The sequence below is a fragment of the Ipomoea triloba genome, chromosome 8 (genome assembly GCF_003576645.1).
Source record: "Ipomoea triloba cultivar NCNSP0323 chromosome 8, ASM357664v1".
Classification (NCBI taxonomy): Eukaryota; Viridiplantae; Streptophyta; class Magnoliopsida; order Solanales; family Convolvulaceae; genus Ipomoea; species Ipomoea triloba.
Genome location: NC_044923.1, coordinates 5,666,873 through 5,687,130, shown reverse-complemented (window position 1 = coordinate 5,687,130; position 20,258 = coordinate 5,666,873). Strand labels below are relative to the sequence as shown.

The 20,258-nt window shown below is 30.9% G+C and overlaps 1 protein-coding gene across 1 annotated transcript; it reads right to left on the bottom strand.

Annotated features, from left to right (window-relative positions):
• Positions 1-385: 385 nt before the first annotated feature.
• On the bottom strand, positions 386-3,319 carry LOC116026786 (strigolactone esterase D14-like). The gene is made up of 2 exons (XM_031268176.1): positions 2,854-3,319; positions 386-1,188 (listed from the first exon to the last, which is right to left on the bottom strand). The coding sequence occupies exons 1-2, from the start codon at positions 3,225-3,227 to the stop codon at positions 765-767; spliced, it is 798 nt and encodes a 265-aa protein (XP_031124036.1). The 5' UTR covers positions 3,228-3,319; the 3' UTR covers positions 386-764.
• Positions 3,320-20,258: the final 16,939 nt, after the last annotated feature.

Below are 20,258 nucleotides of genomic sequence, written 5' to 3'. Positions count from 1 at the left end.
CACCAAATGACTTAAAACACAAGTTTGTTTTTGTGAATCTTATTGGCTCTAGAAATTTATAAGTCCTATTTGATAAAATAGTTAGCCTATCAGTTAATTTTGATTTATTTAATTATTATTAGCTGTTTGACTTGGTTAAAAAGTCAATATAAGTGTTTGGTTAATCAACTTTTTTGTAACTCTAAAATGCTAAAATTCAAAACAGCTGCTCAAAATAACAATTAACTTTTTGAAAAAAGAAATTATACCAAATTTATCAAACACCTTTCTAAATCAGATAATGCTACCAAATTTATCAAACACCTTTCTAAATCAGATAATGCTATCAATTAGTTATACCTTCTAAGCCAATCAGCTAATAACCATTTTACTAAACAGAGCCATAGACTCGTGGAACATAATAATGTATAAGGTTTATCAAATCACAAACACTACAACCAACTTTGTTGACGTCATCTCTTAAGAAGGTGGAAAAAACCAATTTGGCCAGCATTTTACTCTTTAACTGAGACTTCTACACTTAGGACCTGGTCAAGATAGACAAATACTACAACAAATTTACAACCAAGATAGACAATACATACAACCAACCAATTAACTATAACCAAGACAAAATACTACTTTAATTTGCTAGACTATAACAACCACAAATACATACCATCACTTCACTTCATTTCCACTACCCAAAAGAGAGAAATATATAATAACAACAAACAAAACTACATCATATCCTTTGATTTTTTGTGTGTCACACAAATTTCTTTTCAACCCAAGGCTGCGAAAACAACCTCAAGAAATTCTTCATGCGCCGTGAGCTGCGGGAAATGGCCGTCGGTGTTGACGATCTCAACCGTCGATTCTTTGATATGGCCGTGCATGAAGGCGACGACCGACGACGGAACGACGAGGTCGTGATTCGTGTGGACTAAGGTCACCGGAGCAACAACCTTGTCGAGAACGCTCCGGTGGTCGCTCAAGAACACGGTTTTGGCTAACGGCAGCCCGATCTCTACCCCCATTCTCTTCAGGCATTTCTCGAACTTCTCCACCGACGGCGGGTCCGACGGGTCGACTACCATCGCCGCAAACGCCGAGCACCATTGCTCGTAGTTTGTTTCCATGTCGGCGAACATTTCATCAATGTAGGATTTATCGAAACCCCCTTCGTAGTCTTCAAGGTTTATGAACCTGCAGTAAAATAATAATAATTATTATAACCAGCTTGATTGGCATGATAGTGGCCGTACACTCTCGTCACTTAAGAGAGATTGAGAGTTTTAACGTACTTTTCTATAGAAAAATTAATTTGGTCAGAACTTCACTCCCTTAATTGGGCCAGTCCAGTGCGGACAGGGAATAATCTGAGTATGATACAAGTTTAAATGTGTCTCCTAACAGAGGAGAGAGTTCGAACTCTCTCTTGTATAGAAAAATTAATTTGACCAGCACTTTGTCCTTTAATTGAGCCAATTCAGTGCGAAGGAAATAATGAGTATAGTATGAGTTTAAATGTGCCTCATATAGTTAAGATCTGTTCAGGACACCTCGTGATCTAATCCAAACATATCATTATTATTTTAAAAAAAATTGGGTGTCAAAACAAAATTTCTCTTTTTTCATGGGAGACAAGACGACCATACATTCATGTGCCTTTATCTTTACCAAACGACCAAACCTTATCTTTTTTTGTGGCTTTGATATGAGACAAACAAAATATTCATATATTCAATATGGACCTTTTAAATTAAATAATAAAATATTAAAAGGAAAAAAATAATACAGCCTTTGTTTTTTGTTTTTTTTTTTTGAAAACCCAGCCTTTTTTTTTTGTTTGTTCATAAAACCCAGAAGTTATATATGAGAGCTACATTAAGAAAAAAATAAAGAATTTTGGAGAATATTGTTTTCTTTCTGGTTTTGGTTTAACCAACGTTCGTCAAAGAAAAATGAATGATGGGACGCTATTTTACTTTTCTATAAATATTTACGTAAAAAAGTAATTTAAGATTATAATTTGTCTATAATTATAACAACTCATATTGAAACTATTACACTATAAGAAAACAGCAAAACACCTACTGATTTAGCTACGATTTAAATAATTACATATTTTAGTGATTTATTAGTGTTAGGTGTGCACAACTGAAGTTACTTTCACGACTTCTTTGAAGCAGCAGGGTATTTGGTTGGGAGAAGGAAATTAAAGGAGAAAAGAATTGTAATTCAATAGAATAAAGTAAGAATTTAAATTTCATATTGATATAAAAATTAAAATGTCTTTGTGTAATAATTAAGAAAAAAATTGATTTTTTTTTTCTCTTTTTCCTTTCCTTTCCACTGTGAATTGCAATTCATATGAGAGAGATATGAATTACAATTCATTGAATTTAGAGAATTACAATTCCCTCTGGGCTCCAACCAAACACAGTATTTTTCACCTTTGCTAAATTTCGTCGTAATTGAATTACAATTCATACCAACCAAACACCCCATTAATTCATTTGAACTAGAAGACAAAGTCTATTAATCTGATCTATATCGTTCACAACCCAAAATCGGGTATCCAAAACCACTGAGGTGTGTTTCGTTTGCATAAAGGAATCAAAATGAGAATAAAATACTTAGTAATGATAATAAGTTTTGGTGAAAGTATTAAGCATGTTTGGTAAGGAGGTAGAATTGAAATGATTACATGTTTGATTATGTATGACCTTATAGTGACCGACATCCAAAACACCAATCTAAACAAAAAGAAAATAAAAAAAAAATCTAAAAACACTAATCCAAACTTAAAAAACAGATCGCCAATAAGATAAAACCAATTAAAATCGAAGAAAATAAATAATTAATTACCTGGGAGAGGAGGCAACAAGGATGAGTTTGGTGAAGAGGTCAGGTCTTTTAACAGAAGCTATGCAGCCAATCATTCCAGACATGGAATGCCCAAGAAACACACAAGATTTCAAGTTGAGCTCTTCAAGAAGCCCAATCATGTCATCAGCAAAAGCTTCATAGCAAGAGTATTTCACACCATCAAACAGACTCCTGTCTTTTATGGCACCAGAGAAGCACCAATCAAACAGGAGAAGCTGGTATCTCTCCCCCAGTTTTGGCACAACTTTCTCCCACACAGTCTGGTCTGCCCCATACCCATGTGCCACAACTATTGTTTGCTTCCCACTCCCAACAATTCTTGCATTCATAGATAATCCCTTCTGCATCACCATTATATTCTTAATTATTGTATCAAACTTGGAGAAGAGGGAGATGGTGGATGGGTGCAGTGGAGGAGGCTACTTTTGGTGTGGGTTGTTTCTCATATGGAGTGGGTTATATAGGCACAAGAGGAAGCCTACAATCTGCCTAATCAGACACCACCTAGCTTCTTAATTAACATTTAATCTTAATTAGGATGAATTAAGAATATTATCATTGTTGCCCAATGCCCACACAGGCAATTTAGTTGGTTTCTTAATGATGGATTGTGGACAAGGACATATATAGGATAATCGAGTCCCTGTTCTGATTGCCGTACTGTGAGAATTAAATTTAATGTGGTGGGTTTTTTGTGGGCACCAAACATTGGTCATCCTATATAATGGGTGGTTGAGTTACCATTATGGGTAAGGAGCTAAGAATCGACAGTCGCAATGCAAGAATTGCACCTAAATTTGGTGGTTCTTGTGAACCAGACATTGGTCCTCCCATCAAATGAACCAGTCGAGTGATGGGTCGGAGTGTGAGGCTTTAAGGATGAGAGAATTTCGCCTTTTGTAGAGAAGAAAATTATTATTGTTGTTGTAATTAAGAGTGCGTTTGGAAAGCAAAAAACTGACTTCTGAAAAATGTTTTATAGAAAATGAATCATTTTCCAGAAATCATTTTCATTTCCCGTGTTTAGTTGCATTCTAGAAAACTATTTTGATGTGTGTTGGTTCATTTTTTTGGAAAATGAGCATAATTATTTATAATTTTAAATATTTAAAATATACAGTGGTGGTGGTGGGTGGTGGACTGATAGTGAGGGTGGGTGGAGGTGGCGGCAGGATTGATTGGCTACTCCACTGGGGCAAACAGAAAATGGCTTCCCCAAAAAAGGAGAAGTCATTTTCTGGAAAATCACATCTATTTTTCATTGATCACATCCTTATTTTTCATTGACTTTTATTTTTCTTCTCTAATCAAACACTGAGAACCCGAAAATTTTTTCAGGTTTCCAAACTCACCCTAAATAGTTATTTTAGGTAAATAACAATAGAAGTTTCATGGTGGGTTCTTGAAAAGGACACTGGTTCTATTTTAAGGAGTAGGTGAAAAATGGCCATCACAGCTGATGTACATGAATGAACTTTTTGTTCATATTTCTATAATTTTGATTTACTCCTTTGGAATAGACTTAAGTGTTATCTAGCTAGCTGTAGCTATAGATCTCTCTCTCTATTATTTAGTTATTTATTTATTTGGGTTGAAACAATATGTTCATTATTTATGTTTGTAATTTGTACTGATGGAGTGATATATTGTGTTAAGGATATTGTACTTTTAATTACGTTGTTTTCAGACAAAATTACCTATACGTTGTTAAAAATTTTGTTGGGTTGAATATTAATTAACTTAATAATACTTAGTAACTTACCTAGATAATAATACCATATTAAAACAAATATATTTTACTATTATTTGTATAGAAAAAGTTACATTTTTTGTCTCTAAATTATAGAAAAATAACACTTGTTGTCTCTCAATTATGCATGTTGCCACTTTTCAACCCTTATTTGTTTGTGAAGTAACTTTTTCTTATATCTTTGTTCTATTATGATTTGGTAAAAAAAAGTCACTTTGGAGACAATTGAGGATTTAAAAGAGTAAAAAATAAACAGTGAGGGATGAAAAGTGACAACCGTATAATTAATGAACAAAAATGTCTATAATTAACGACGACAAATGTCATTTTCTCTATTTACAAATCTACCAAACCAAAGACCTTATGGTCTAATGGCATCCGATTTACACTCTCACATGAAAGGTAGTGGGTTCTCGCCTTAGGGGAGGCGACTGTTGACTATTTGTGCTTCAGTAGATTGAGAAAGTAGTTATAAACCGATACAATAAGTTTGAAGGACCGAGTATAGTATCCTGACATCAAATTAGTACTCAACTATAAAGAAATACATCAAAAGCATGCTGTGCACATTTACCAAATGGAATGATCTATTTGCAATATTTTACCTTTTTTTTCTTTTTTTTTTCTTTTTTTTTTTTTTGCGAATTGGACGTAGAAAAACTACTATAATAAATAATTAAAGGGCACTATTATTATGGATAGCGAATGCTAATATCATGTAAAACACATAAATGGTGAAGTCGTAATCATATTATTTGAAAATGTTTCCTAACCAGAATTTTTCAAACACCCCGGGGAAAATTTTTCAGTTAAAAAAAATATATTCCTAAAGATTATCTACATATATACCAACTAGAGTTAATTCCATTTTTGTCATAGATTTATAGGTAACAGCCCACTTTTAGTTATATTTTATTAGAACATTCTCATTTGTTCATAGTATTATTGTGGCATGATCATTTTTAATCCTCCATGAATAAAATCATTGAAATGCCATTAAATACAAAGATATTTCAATATTTTTTTTTATACAAAGTAGGTAGAACCACTATATTTTTTATGTTTTATTTTTTGAAAAAAACTCATAACTGAAGACTGAAAAAATCCATAATTGAAGACCTAAATACCTGTGGGATTGCATTAGCTATAGCCTATTGTTAACCTGCTATAGGAGGTAAAAAGGGTATAATTGCATTATTTTTTCAAGTTCAATGACTTATTTGGTGCTTTTAAGAGTCGGTGTCTGAAATCTACTTTTCATAAAAGTTGAATCGCTTATTTGACCTTAGCCCTTCTTATAATAGCATGCTTACACACATTATTACCATTGAATAATATAAGAAAATATATATTATATGCATGTATATGGTAATAATAATGAGAAAATATAACAGAACCTATACTTGGTGAAGATATTTTTGTCCAATAAATTATGTAGTACAACTCTTATAACATAATATATAAAAAGAATAACAGAAAAAACAGACATAATAAGGGATATAACCTAGACCTGGCAATTCGTGTATACGGGTTCGTTAACGGGTCAACACAATAACGACACAAACACGATAAGGCTAAACACGAACACGACACGTTAAGGTTAACGGGTTCAAAATTGTAACATGAACATGAACACGAATTGTTAACGGGTTGACAAGATAGACACGTTTTGTTAACGAGTTTCAGATCGTGTCGACACGATATTGCACGAAACCCGTTTAAACCCCCTAAATCTATTGATATATTAAAAACTAAAATTTAAAGTTAAGTTATATAAAAAAAGAAATAAAACATACAATCCAATTCATCAAACAAACTAAAAAAATATTCAATTTATAACATTCATAAAATTATAAAAAGAAAAAAACTAAAAAATTATTCAATTTATAACATTCATAAAATTATAAAATAACATCCAAAAATCATAATTAAAGAAGTCCATACTAGTTTTTAGAATAAAATTGAACACAATAAACATTCAAATTTAATATTGATGAACTTCAATAATTAGTGTATGATCTTGTCCTAATGTAGTAAATTCATTCTTAACCATGTTCATGATATATTTTGTAAAGACAAAAATGACAATGGTTCTTAACAGGTTTGGGTAAACGGGTTCTTAATAGGTTTAACGGGTTGACCTGTTAAGACACGAAAACATAACAGGTTTTTTTTTTTTTGAATACGATTGACCCTGTTACATGTAGTATCTGTCCATATACTTTCTCAACCTACTGAAGCCCAACAAAGTCAACATTGCCCCCACTGAGGCTTGAACCCATGACCTCCCAATTGAGAGAATTACTTCATGCCGCTTGACCACAAGGCCTTTAGCACATCAATACTAACGTAGAAAATAATCCTCAAATACGGAGTATTAAATTGTACTTGTGTGGGCATGAAAGTTGAAAAGGAGAAAAAGGTGTACGTCAATCTCGGCAGCAGTCATGACAGGATTGGCTTAAACTGGGATTGAAATTCAAACCGGGATTGGAGAAACTGGAAAAGATGGAAGGTGAGGCAGTTGGGAAGCATTTAATAATAATAATAATAATAATAATAATAATAAACAAGGACCACAGATTCCTGTAGCCCCCTCACCTTCCACCCATATGAAGAAAATTGCCAGCTTTAAATAGAATCACACTGCAAAAGATTGTTTTAGTGTTATTTTTATTAATTATTTTTAGTAATATGCAGGATATTACACAAGAGGTAAGAGCGGAGTTTATTCAATACACACCACCAAATAACCTGAGGGTATGATTGTGTGGCAAGAAACTCATTCATCCTTAACTAAAGGTCAATGGTTCAATCCTTGACATTGGGTATGAAACAATCTTAAATTTCAAGGCCAGCTATTCCACCCAAAGTGTTGCCTGCAACTCATGAAGGGAGTTCAAGGTCGTCTGTTCTACCCAAAGACTTGCTTACAATTCAGGAATGAAATTAGTCACTGTGTTCAACGGTGATAACATGGATACACCCAAAATAATACAGAGTCATAAACACGGTAGGGCCTGCTTTTTAGGTGGGATACAAAAATAGGCCGGTTTTGAAAAGGTAACAAAGATGGGCAAAGTACTTTCATGGAATGCATGTTTGCTTAAAAACAAATGCATTCTGCGAATGCATGTTAGCCTTTCTTTAAAAAAAATAGTTAAAAGGTAGAAAATGAGTGTAGGATACGTGTATGTGTACAGTATTGTAGTTTAAATGAAAAAAAAAAAAGAAAAAAAGATGGTATATATATGTATAAGGAGAAAAAAATAGTATTGTCCTCATTAAATGATTGTTAGTTAATTAGAATGTACTAATTATTACATAATTATGAGGAAAATTAAATATAATTAACAATAATGTGTAATTAGTGTATAATAATAATGAGAACTAAATGTTTAATAATTACATGTTTACTACAATTTTTTCTACTTATTACGTAAACAATTAAGAAATAAATAGAATAATAATATGCTTGCAAAAAAAAAAGTGATAAATTGTTGTGTTCATATTTATGATTCATTTAACAAGTTAAGTTCACCGTACATGTTGTCGTGAATGTAATATTCTACCGACCATGGATAAATGTATTTTTATCTTAATATTTCAAAAAATAAATACATAATTACGTATTTATTATTTTGTATTTACATACGGTATTCTTTTCGTATTATCTAAGTACAATGTACAGTATTTTAATTTGAAACAAATATTATAAAAGATAACAATGCATTCTGAAGATGCATGTTCAAAAAGGAAAACATGCATCCTACAGTGTAGTATTGCCCATATTTGTATCCCAATTATTTCCGTCCTATTTTTGTATCCCACCTAAAAAGTAGGCCAAACCGGCGAAACCACCCGCGTATTCCATCCATCGATCAAAACAAAAATTTCAACTTTTTAAAAAAGTTATGAGATTTTTCAATATTCATGCATGTCTAGTCAATTCTTAATAATAATAATAATAATAATAATAATAATAATGTGTCCCGTAGGGTTTCAGTCGATTTGACCGGTAACCTAAAGCCTTGCTTCAATAATAATATGTTTGAGTCTCATTGCATTCAGATCTATTGTAAATAAATTAGAGTGTACTAAAAAAAGTAACGTAAAAATATTTTACGTGTATTAAATTTACTATATTATTATATACAATGTTATAAAATTCTCAGAAAAAAAAAAAAAGGTGAGACATCACAACTACACAAACTGTGACAATGACAAATAAAATTGGGGGAATATATTTAAATTACATGAAAAAAGGTACCCTTTGTCGTGTTGTGATTATTATAGTGAGTGCGCCGTTGAGAAAAGTCCAACGACCAACTTTTTCCCTGCATTATTGATGGCCCTACCATGTTATTAATTTCTTTCCTCAACCAACTAGAATTTTACTATGGTTGCTTCCAACTTCACATAAACCCAAATAAACACTTTTTAGGGTTAGCCAATAGCCATGCACCCCAACACATATATGTATTTATTAGTTGGAGAAGTCAAATAAAATACTTTAACTGATCAATCCACTCAAAATAAATTTTTAAATTTTGCTTTAATTTGCTAGTAGTTATTGTCTGCGTTGTGTAAGGTTCGAATCCTACCAAGAACAAACGAAATGGAGGTATGAATTTGATTTTGTTGTGTGCATTAGTGTATAAATGTTTAAGAGTTTATAAGACAGTTGAGACTCATCTCATTATTTACCTCCTCCACTAGTCTCCAAGACTGGAGCCATAATAAATTAATGTGTCCGCCTTAAGTTTGGAGTTTAAACTTATTAGTTGGAGAATTTTTATTTTTTTTTTGGATAAACAATAGTAAGGAAAGACATACTTCAATTTTGTTGTTTTTGGTGTTACCATGTCTAAAAATGAAATTGGGATACAAATTTGAAAAAAAAAATTGCATCATTTTCCTTTTTCTTTTCAATTGCTTGATATGACATACATACCATCGTTTTTTCCATTTTGGTAAGCGATATGCAAAATAGTAACACCGAAGAATTTTCCAAATTATAAATACTAAAAGTCATCATGGTTTTGTTATTTGTTACTTTCAACCAATTGTCTATTGGTTTTGTTATTTGTTACTTTCAATCCATTGTCTATTGTTTTCTATGATATTTAATGTACGCCACTCTTATGCTTCCCTTGAAATCTTCAATTCATATAATTATTTATTATTAAAAAATTGCATAATATACCAAAAAGATATTATACATATTAATATAAATAAAAAATACTTTTTTTTGGTAAATTCATAACCCTTTTCGAAATCATCTACTTATTATTTAATTTGTATATATTTAACCGATTATTGAAAAACACGTAAAGAGATCACATGATTAAAAAATATTTTGTCGATATGAAATGATATGTATGCTTAGATGAATAGAAGTTGCAATAATTCTTATATGTTTTCTTTGAAAGGAACAAGATAGTATTGCATTAGTTTTATTATTCTTTTATTTTTGTCCAGCAAAAGATGATTGGATAATGCATTATTATCTTAATTATCCTCTTTAATTTTTTAAATTAGCTATCAATTATCATCATAGAAAATAACGAAGCAATTGCATTAAAATACATGCATGCAGACACCCTTCTTCACGAGGGAATCTTTCATCTTTGTGACTTTTGAGTATGTTAGCCGTACATATATAGATGTAGCCATGTTTTAAAATTCTCCTACAATCTTTTGAGAGCGATTAGTGGCATATTATCAATTAATTAATTAATTAATAGATAAGCATATATATGATAATCAATTGTTTATTTGTTGATTGATGTTTAGTTTTCTTTCACGGGACTGCTACTTATAACTAATTTAAGAATATTTCATAAAGTTGATTAGGAATACCAATGTTAATGACTTCATTCTTGATTATGGCGTGAAAAACATGATTTAGAATAGGAAAAATTAAAAAAAAAAAAAAAAAAAAGAAGAAGCGAAATACAACATAAAACTTTTACATTTTGTGTGATTGAATCATTAAATTAAAACTTGTGCAATTGTACCGCCTTGTCCGTCTAATACTAAGTATCAATGCACCACATAACGCACAATTAGGTAAGTATAAACGCACCACATAGTCTTCGGAAACACACCATTAGGTGTTGTGAAGTATGATTTTTTTTTTTGGTGGTGCGTTGGTACATTTTATTATTGTGCATTTCCTAACACAATTGGTGCGTTTTTTATATACCTAATTGTGTGACTGCACGTTAAGACCTGGCCGCTATATATATATATATATATGTATGTATAGTACAATTGGGCCACAATTTTTGGGGCCTTGGGAAGACATGCCCAGGGTTGACCTTGCTTTTACACTTTGTGGGCAAATTATACCGTGTACCATGGTGCACATAGCAATGTGCACCACGTATCTAAACGCCGTCGTTTTGAGCATTGTAAACTAATCGTCTGTTTTTTTTGGAAATCATGTTTCCTGTTTCGACCGGTCTCTGTATTTATGTTAATATTCTGTGTATTCCAGGCAATCATTCTGTGTATTCTAGGCAACCGTTTTGTATATTCTAGTCAACCGTTATGTGTATTCATGTTAGTAACACATATTGTGATGTGTTTGTGCATTCGAATGCTTAGGAGGATGAGTTCTGTGTATTTTGTGTCAATATTTTGTGTATTCATGTTATTAACACATGGTGTGATGCGTTTGTGCATTCGAATGTTAGGAGTATGAGTGCTGTGTATTTTGTGTAAATATTCTGTGTATTCTGGGCAAACATTCTGTGTATTCTAGGCAAACGTTCTGTGTATTCTAGATAATGATTATGTGTATTATAGATAATGAATTCCCTGGAGTCATTCGCATCCGCGTCCACTAACACCGAAACGACGTCGTTTTACGTACGTGATGCACATTGCTATGTGCACCGTGGTGCAGGGTATAACGATTGCACTTTGTGTAATTGGGTCAGGGCCCATATTCACAATTTTAGAATTTTATATTCACAATTTTAGATCTCAATATATACAAAATTACATAACTCAATGTTCATAATTTTTTAATTCTATTTTCATAATTTTTGAATTCTATATTCACAATTAAAGAACTTTATATTCACAATTACAGAACTCTATATTCAACAGTATAACACAATTTTTGAATCTATATTCACAAAATATTCTAGACGCACTTTTTAAATCTGGGTCTACCTTACAAAGTGAACCCGTGTCCCTAGCATAGTTCGCCATTAACATTTGTACCTACTACTACTCGTTGTTAGAACCCGTCAAATGCTGAATTATAAAGATTAAGAAATCCAGACCCATAATATCATGCCCCAACTATCTTAAATTTTGAAGTAAATCATAAAGATTCAAAAATCAACTCGACTGCCACTCCACCACAAAGAAATTATCATGATTTAGTTTATATACAATGCTAAAACAAGGATTTTTAGTGATTAAAAAATATGTTATTATTGCATCTTGATGACATAATATATAGTGTTTTCTTTTCCCCGTTGAGTAAGAGCATTTCCATTGGTAGATTTTTTCCATTTTTTTAATCAAAGTTCTGACTTAGGTCAGTTAGGTGGATGAGAGAAAAAAATTAGAATTTCCTATTAATTTGAGTTTTTTGTTAGAACTGAAAATATATATATAGAGAGAGCAAAATCACATCGGGCACAAATTGTGAATCACCCTAAATTTTCAATTTCGTTTACCTCTCCTGGCTCCAACATTTTTGACAAAAAAAAAAAAAAAACAATAGTTTGCTCGGAGAGAGGTCAATATTTTGTTGTATAAGCATTTATTAACTTTTGGTCAAGCGGCATGAGGTGACTCTCCTAAATGAGAGGTCATAGGTTTGAGTCTCGGTGGAGTCAATATTAACTCGTTAGGTTTAAGTACTTTGAAAAAGTATATATAGAAAGAAAGAAGCATTTATCAACTTTTGGAGAGAATCTATTAAATCTAATGCACAGTCAAAATGTAGCGACAAAAAGAGAGTTAGCTCCTACTCAAGTCCAAAAGCTATCACAAAGTTTTCAATGCGGATATTCCATCAATACAAAATGCCTTTATTTACTAGGCGGCCATAGCTATAGCCTACAAGCTGGAATTTTTTATTTAAAAATATATGTTTTAAATTTTGAAATTTTTTGTATATATAATATCGACCTCCAAGATAAAAACTAATCCAATCTAATTTCAATTAAATTCTATCATCGAATAACTCTCTCAACAATGTTATTACATGCATACACCTAAAAAACAAATTTATTTGGTTGATTACAAATTAAATAGGGGTTTCATATTTACATAAACAAGATTTTACACATCTAAAAAATGTCAATACATTTTTTATATGAAATAAATTGAATGATATACAACTGAAAACAACCTCTTCAACTGATATATTTAATTAATTCATTTGAAAAAGATAAGATATTAATTGGTTATTATATTGCAAATTAGTGGAACAGTGTGAAAGTGTGGTACCTATCTTATTTCCTACCATGACATAATCAAAATGTTATATTTAATATATAAAATTTGATTATAAAATTAAATTACATAACATTATCCATTCTAGGGTTGCAAGATTTTTGGTCCGTGCTTCAACTTTGAATGGACATTTTCCGCTATTTTTGGAGATGATGAGATAGAATTGTTCATATAAATTATAAAAGTTTTATTCTGATCTTATTTTTTTAAAAAAAATTACTACCTCCGTCCCATTTTGTTTGTCTGATTCGGTTAACGAGACTTGACTGAAGTTATTTTTAATTCAATTTTTCATAATATTAAATTTAGTATTAGTATATAAAATTTATATATTTAGAAACTACATTAAAAGTACTATTAAACACAAAAAATCAAATTTAAAAATAATTAAAAATTACTAAAGAAAATAAGCAAGGAAGAAAGAGTTGGTTTGATCAATGAATAGTAAACAGGATAGGTAAAATGGGACAGAAGGAGTAATTATTGACTTTAAATTGTGCAATTGCAATCTTTTGATTTTTTAAAATAGAAAATTGTCAAAAGTTGTTACGTTCTCTTCATAAAAATTTAATCGCAATCTTTCAATTTTTTATTTTTTTTGGTGCGAATGTACAAGAGACCTAAGAATGATATCAAATTACACTCTAACCTTCCGTGAAGAGTCTCCAACAACGTCTAATAAAATCAAATTAGCTTCATAGCCTCTTGTCTTTAAATCACATCTCTCTTGATGACTTGAATCACTATTTTTCGAGGACTAGATATGGTACTAATCTTAAAAAAATAAACAGAAAGGACTAAAATTTATGGTATTACAAGAATTGTAGGAGCACAATGAGTGAACGATTTTAAATCAATTAATTTAACACATAATATTATATTTGAAGAATCAAAATTGAACTTTTTTTCTTCTCATTTTCTAGCCATGAATAAATAAAATAAAAGAATTAAATAAAATCCTAGATTTTGTCAACCTAGATTAGGTAAAAAGCAGCACGAGCAAAGGTGCAAAGATAGGATGATGAACATGCCGACAAACATGTCGTACTGAAAAGCCTTAAAAAGTGGCAAAACCTATCACGCATCATGCAAAGAATCCCGAAGATTGGGAGAAATGGAGAATTGTATCCTATCACAAATGCTTTACTCACTACATACTTTTTAAATAATAATAATAATATAATAATAATAATAAACTCTTTGGGTAAAATACTAAAATCTCTAGACATTCAATTCATTCATCAAAGTAACTTTTTTTAAAAAAACTTTTTTTAGTACTATTAATTCATTTACAATGTAGTATCGTCAAAGAATCAATGTCTCCACACTAGGGGACGATCCTGAGACCTCTCATTTGAAAAGCCACAGCTATACCGCTCGATCACAAGACCTTTGGCCCTCTCTTAATTGTTACGAAGTGACTTTTTTTAAAAACTCAATCTAAACAAAACTCGTGGATGAAAAAATCATTTATCAAACAATTAACGACAAAAAGTGACAATAAATATAAATAAGCGTAAAAAAAGTATTACTTTTTTTTTAAAAAAAATTAATGGACGAAAAGTATTATTTTTTATTAAAAATAATTAAAAAATTATTTAACCTAACTTGTAATTTTCTATAAAAATAAATAAAAGATACTACCTCCGTCCCATTTTGGTTATCTGATTCGTTTAACGAGGCTTGACTGAAGTTATTTTTAATCTAATTTTTCATAATATTAAGTTTAGCATTAATATATAAAATTTATATATTTAGAAACTACATTAAAAGTACTATTAAACACAAAAAATTAAATTTAAAAATAAAAAAAAATTACTAAAGAAAATAGGCAATGAACAAAAAGTTGATTTGATCAGTGAATAGTAAATAGGACAGGTAAAATGGGACAGAGGGAGTAATACTTTGCAAGTCCAACGTAAGGAGAAAAAGTCTTTTCTTGGAATAGTCAACAACATTTAATTGCAGTTATGTTGTTCCAACGAAATTCATCAAAGTAGGTTAGATTGAAGCCCATCTGGTAGCCATCCCATCCCAAAATTGGCTAAATCTAAATGTTTTGCACGTTTTACTTCAACTAGCAAAATTGCTACAACCATGTTACTATGTTGTCTACTTGTCTTTCATTGCGTTTATTATTTAAAGGGTAATTTGGTTGTGGTATGTTGGGTCTACATTTTAAGGGCATTTATGTTTATTTCGGCGCATTACATGAATGGACTAATGCCTAATGTTTTATTTAAATAATTATTTTAAAGTATATTAATGCAAGATTATATAGGAGAAGTTCATACAAAGGTAATTGAATGTCGAATTTGTTTATTTAAATAGGTAAGTATACGAATCCAAAATAATATAGGAAATTCATTATAATTGTCACTAAAATAAATGTTTGTAACTTTGTTAAGCCGATAGTCTAAATAAATATTAATTTTGGTTTGAATTTATTTAAGTCTTCTTAATTCTCTTTTGGGTAGCAGTGTCATTATATTCATTTTCACTATTTGTCCTCTTCTTTTTTGTTGGTAGCTTGTCATTTGCAATTGGGTTACTGGTGGTAACACAGATGACAATGTCATGTAATGAGATTATGGTGTAGGAAACCGTAGATTTGCCTTATTGTGTATATGATTGAGATCTTAGTTGTACAATGAATTCTTGATCTTGCAAGTGTTTGTTGATATTTTGCAGTGGTAGTGTTTTCCCCTACATGTTTCATGTGAAAGTATTGAATAAAATATTATTATGTATTATATTTGTATAAGGTTCATGAGTAATACCTCTTGTTCTATTTTCATAATTTGTTTACTTGATAGTAACAATTATAACTCTGCAAGTAGTCCAAATACTGATGCCGCAACGTATCCATTCTCATCAACAATTTCCACATCTATTTTGCACATGTTCATTTTCAAGTTCATATTTTTAGAATTAATATGAATGAGTGTAGTACTTGATTTTGTGTGTAAGTGTGTGTGTGTATGTGTTTTTTTAAAAAAAAAATTTTTTTTTATTGAATTGATACTAACCTTGGAGTTAAATTGTTTATCACTTTGTGCATAAACTTTTTTTTTTTTGGTTGTCAAGGTTGATTAATGACTGCACAATAAGTATTTTACATACAAGATCAATGAATGCAACAACTGTAGCTATCTATTTTGAAATTTCTTCATTTCTAGATTTGTCAAATTGATTGCATCACTGTTGTAGTCTCGACATGTTTTCAATGCGTCAAGTGTGTCACGATATTCTATTGCCAAACAATATTGATGGTAAGTGCCAAAGATGCTATGCTTTGTGGGGTGTTTGGGAGGCAATTTATGCTATAATTGGAGTCTTTTGAGCTTATTATATGCTTAGAATAGATACATTTGCATAAAGTTAGGAATACGGACTAATTGTGGATTTGTGGTTGCATTTGTGCAATATAGGAAAACAATGTCATTTCAAGGGCACTTCGACAACAGTTTGGTATTTTGATCATATCTTGGGCTAGGAGTGTCTAAATGAGGTGATTCTAGTAGTATTGGAATAGAAACTCAAAAGGCTACAACTTTGCTATAGACTACAAAGTCCAATTTGGACATCTTCAAAGTCAGAATCAAGCCATAAGTTACCGCGTGATCCCAGACATGATACTAACTTCTAAATGTCGTTACTAGCTCCATTACTGCGTGGTGAATCTAGTGACACCAACTCCAGAAGACTGTTATGCTCTTCATGCCATACACCTCGCGGTAATGAGGCTCGTGGTGCAAACTTTAGAGAAGAGTTGTTCCCCTAGGGAAGAATCAATGCATCAAGTTAAGAACACAAAAACGCCAATGAATCATCTTGTTTTTTGGGTCTGCATATTTAATTCTTTCCTAGCAGTGAAATGGACAATTTAATGAAGCAAATTAAACTTTCATGATCGAAAAGATCCCACATCACTTGAAATGCTTAGAACACAAATCCTCATATGAGAGCTAAAGAATTGCATAATACAAATAAAATTTTCATGATTTTATGATTTCACGAAACTTTTGCTGCATAAACCTGCCATACTGAAAATATCAAATATAACATATAATTTTTTTTTTATTATACTAAGTATTATAAACACTAGTGTCAATAACAATTAGGGTGTATTTGGTTCGCACATAAAAATCAGAATCGGGATGGATATCAAATACTTGGTAATGATAATGGATTTTGGTGAAAGTATTTTGCATGCTTGGTAGTAGGGTGGAATGAGAATGATTATTAATAGTTGGGAAAGGGGAGGAGGAAGGGAATGGAACTCTTATTTTATTAGGGAATAAGTTTTGGAAATGGTAATCAAAACCCATAATAGTGCAGTGTTTTAAAAACCAACTATTCATAATAGCTAAACCTGTTAACCAAACACACCCTTAGTACAACATATATATATATTTTGAATATAACCAACTCTAATAGATTGTAGTATCTGTTCAAACATTCAGTATCGCCTCCACTGAGCTCGAACTCATGACCTCCCATATGGGAGAGCCACTACTCTGTCATCTGATCACAAGTTGCTTGTCTACGACATATATATATAATTGTAACTGATATTATTGGTACAGGGGTTGATCCATGTCATAGATATTGAAATCCTAAAACTGTTCATACAAATTACATTTTTTTGGGTCTAATTTCTGCGCTTAAATCACAACTACATATAGTAAAATATTCTTTGAACCATATGCATTAAAGCCTAAAAGGTGAGGAAGGTGGAGAAGTGTGAAGAGAAGTAATGGAGAAGAGGACAAGACATACGTGGAAGAAATGAACATTTTTCTGTTTGAGAGAAGCCACTTTAAAAGCTTTGAAAATGAGGGTGCTTGCCAAACACCCTTAACGTGCCCATCAAGCGCTACTAGTGGTGCTGGTGCGCAAAACACGCACCAATTATGTCTTTTTATTCTTCTTCTCCTACAAAAAATAATAAATATTTTTTAAAAAAATTCTTCTCTTTTTCTTCTACCTCATCAAAAGGTCATAAAAAGAACCCGAAGAGCAAATCCATATGTTTTAGTCTTTTCACAAGTTTTTAGAAGCCACGTAAGAAAAGAAAGGAAAAAATACGAATTTCTTTTTAAAAAATTGTTTTTATTGTTATGCCCCCAGTTAACACGTACATACACATACTTATTGGGCACAATAGATGCAATCAGCGCAATGAATCTCACAGGAAACTTATATTTACAATAATATAATTTTCTTCGCTTTACTCTGACCTCTCTCTTTCATCTCAACCACAAAATCAGAGAAATCAACAAAAGGTCACTAATGAAGATAGCCTAACAAAAATCAGTATTGGGTTTCTCTAAAGCTTTTATGGTTGCTTTAATGGGAGTATCACTAGGCAGGTATGCTCATTCAAAAGTCGGTTCCTATTCATAGCTAGCAGCTAGCAAGGAACACATCATTGAGACATTGACTTCCTGATATGCACATTACATATATGAATGCTAGCTATCATATCAACCTTTCCAAATCTATTTAATATGGGAGTTTTACTACCTGAATTGGTTCTCAATATCTATTTTTTCACTTTTATTTTTTAACGTTAATTTTAATTATTGATAAATTATGGTTATCAAGAAAAATGTTTATACATCAAAAGTTTAACAATTTAAGTGGAGTAAAAATAGTGAATACAATTAACTAGGGAGTTTAAGTAGTATATTTCTTAATATTGCGTTTTCTCATTTTCAATCATTTTATTATTATATTAGGAAAATGATAAGCGCATTCAAGATAAATAAAACTCTCGCCACATATTCAAATTATACAATAGGAAAAAAAAGTAAAAATTATATCGCATCACTTTTTGAATCAATGAATTAGAACATGTCATGTCAATTGTCAACCAATAATAAAAAGTGAAAGTAGATAGTATTACTCATTATATTATGAGTTTTACTGTGTATACTCTCAAATTCTACTCCTACATTTTTACATGATGTTTGGTTGGAATGAAAATATTAGGTGGGAAAGGAAATGCAATTGCGTGGATAAAGAATTCAAATTCTATTGTTTGATATACAAGAATAGAATTGCGGGAAATTAAAAGTAAAGAAGTGAATAAAAACTAAAAAGCCCATGATAATAGTAATTCAAATAATAAGAACAAAATCATAATTTACTGTGGAATTCTAATTCCATAACCTGTGAAATTGAAATTCTTGGGAGGGACCTTAGAAGTGAAATTCTTTCTAAACTTCACTCATGTGATCAACTGAACTGTCCATGCGAGCAACCTTCCCAATTTTGACATTAGCTCGTCCTCCAATAATGTAACATAGCATTCTATGTGCCACTTGAACAATATATTTTTCTTATATTTTAAGTATGAAAGGTATCCTATACTTTAACACCAAAATATCTTATTAAAGTGCCGTTGATAAATACTCGTATCGGCATATAGATTTTATTTATTTATTTACTTTTTTAATGTAGGGGAACATTGATCTATTCTTCATATATACAAGATATATAGTAGCATATCTTTGATTTAACAGAAAGTTCGCAATTGTTACCTAAAGTGTTTTTAGGTGAAATTTGACGTGTGACCCTAGTCAGTAAAGGATCAATAGAGATAAATTATATTTTTTTTTTCGAAAATAGAGATAAATCAAGTTAAGTTGCTTATAATTAACTGATTCAAACTAAGAAGATTAATAGATACTTCTTACGAAAAATTAAATGTTTAAAATTTTGTAATTATCAAGTCAATTTTGTTACATATGCTCTCTAGAAGATCAGCTGCAGATTTGAATGCTGTTGTGACAATAAATGGTGATAGTTACTCCCTACAAAAGGATAACAACAAAAAGCTAGCAAGGTCTCGTGGAAGTGGTCCACCCAAGTTGCATCTTCTTTCAACTTATTGTTGGTTGTGTATTAAATTGAATTAAATTTTTAAAGTCTTACATCATTCAATTTATGCTTTAGAATTTAAAGGCTAAAAGATATAAGTTCAACTACAATATACTTTAAAGAAATATGAAGAGTTTGTTTTAGTGGAGGTAATTTGTTTAGGTGACAATTTTAAATTTAATTTTAGATTATCATTTTTTTTGAAATAAAAGTTATTACTGTAATAAAGAAGTTACAAAGTCAGGAGGGGCATAGTCCCAAA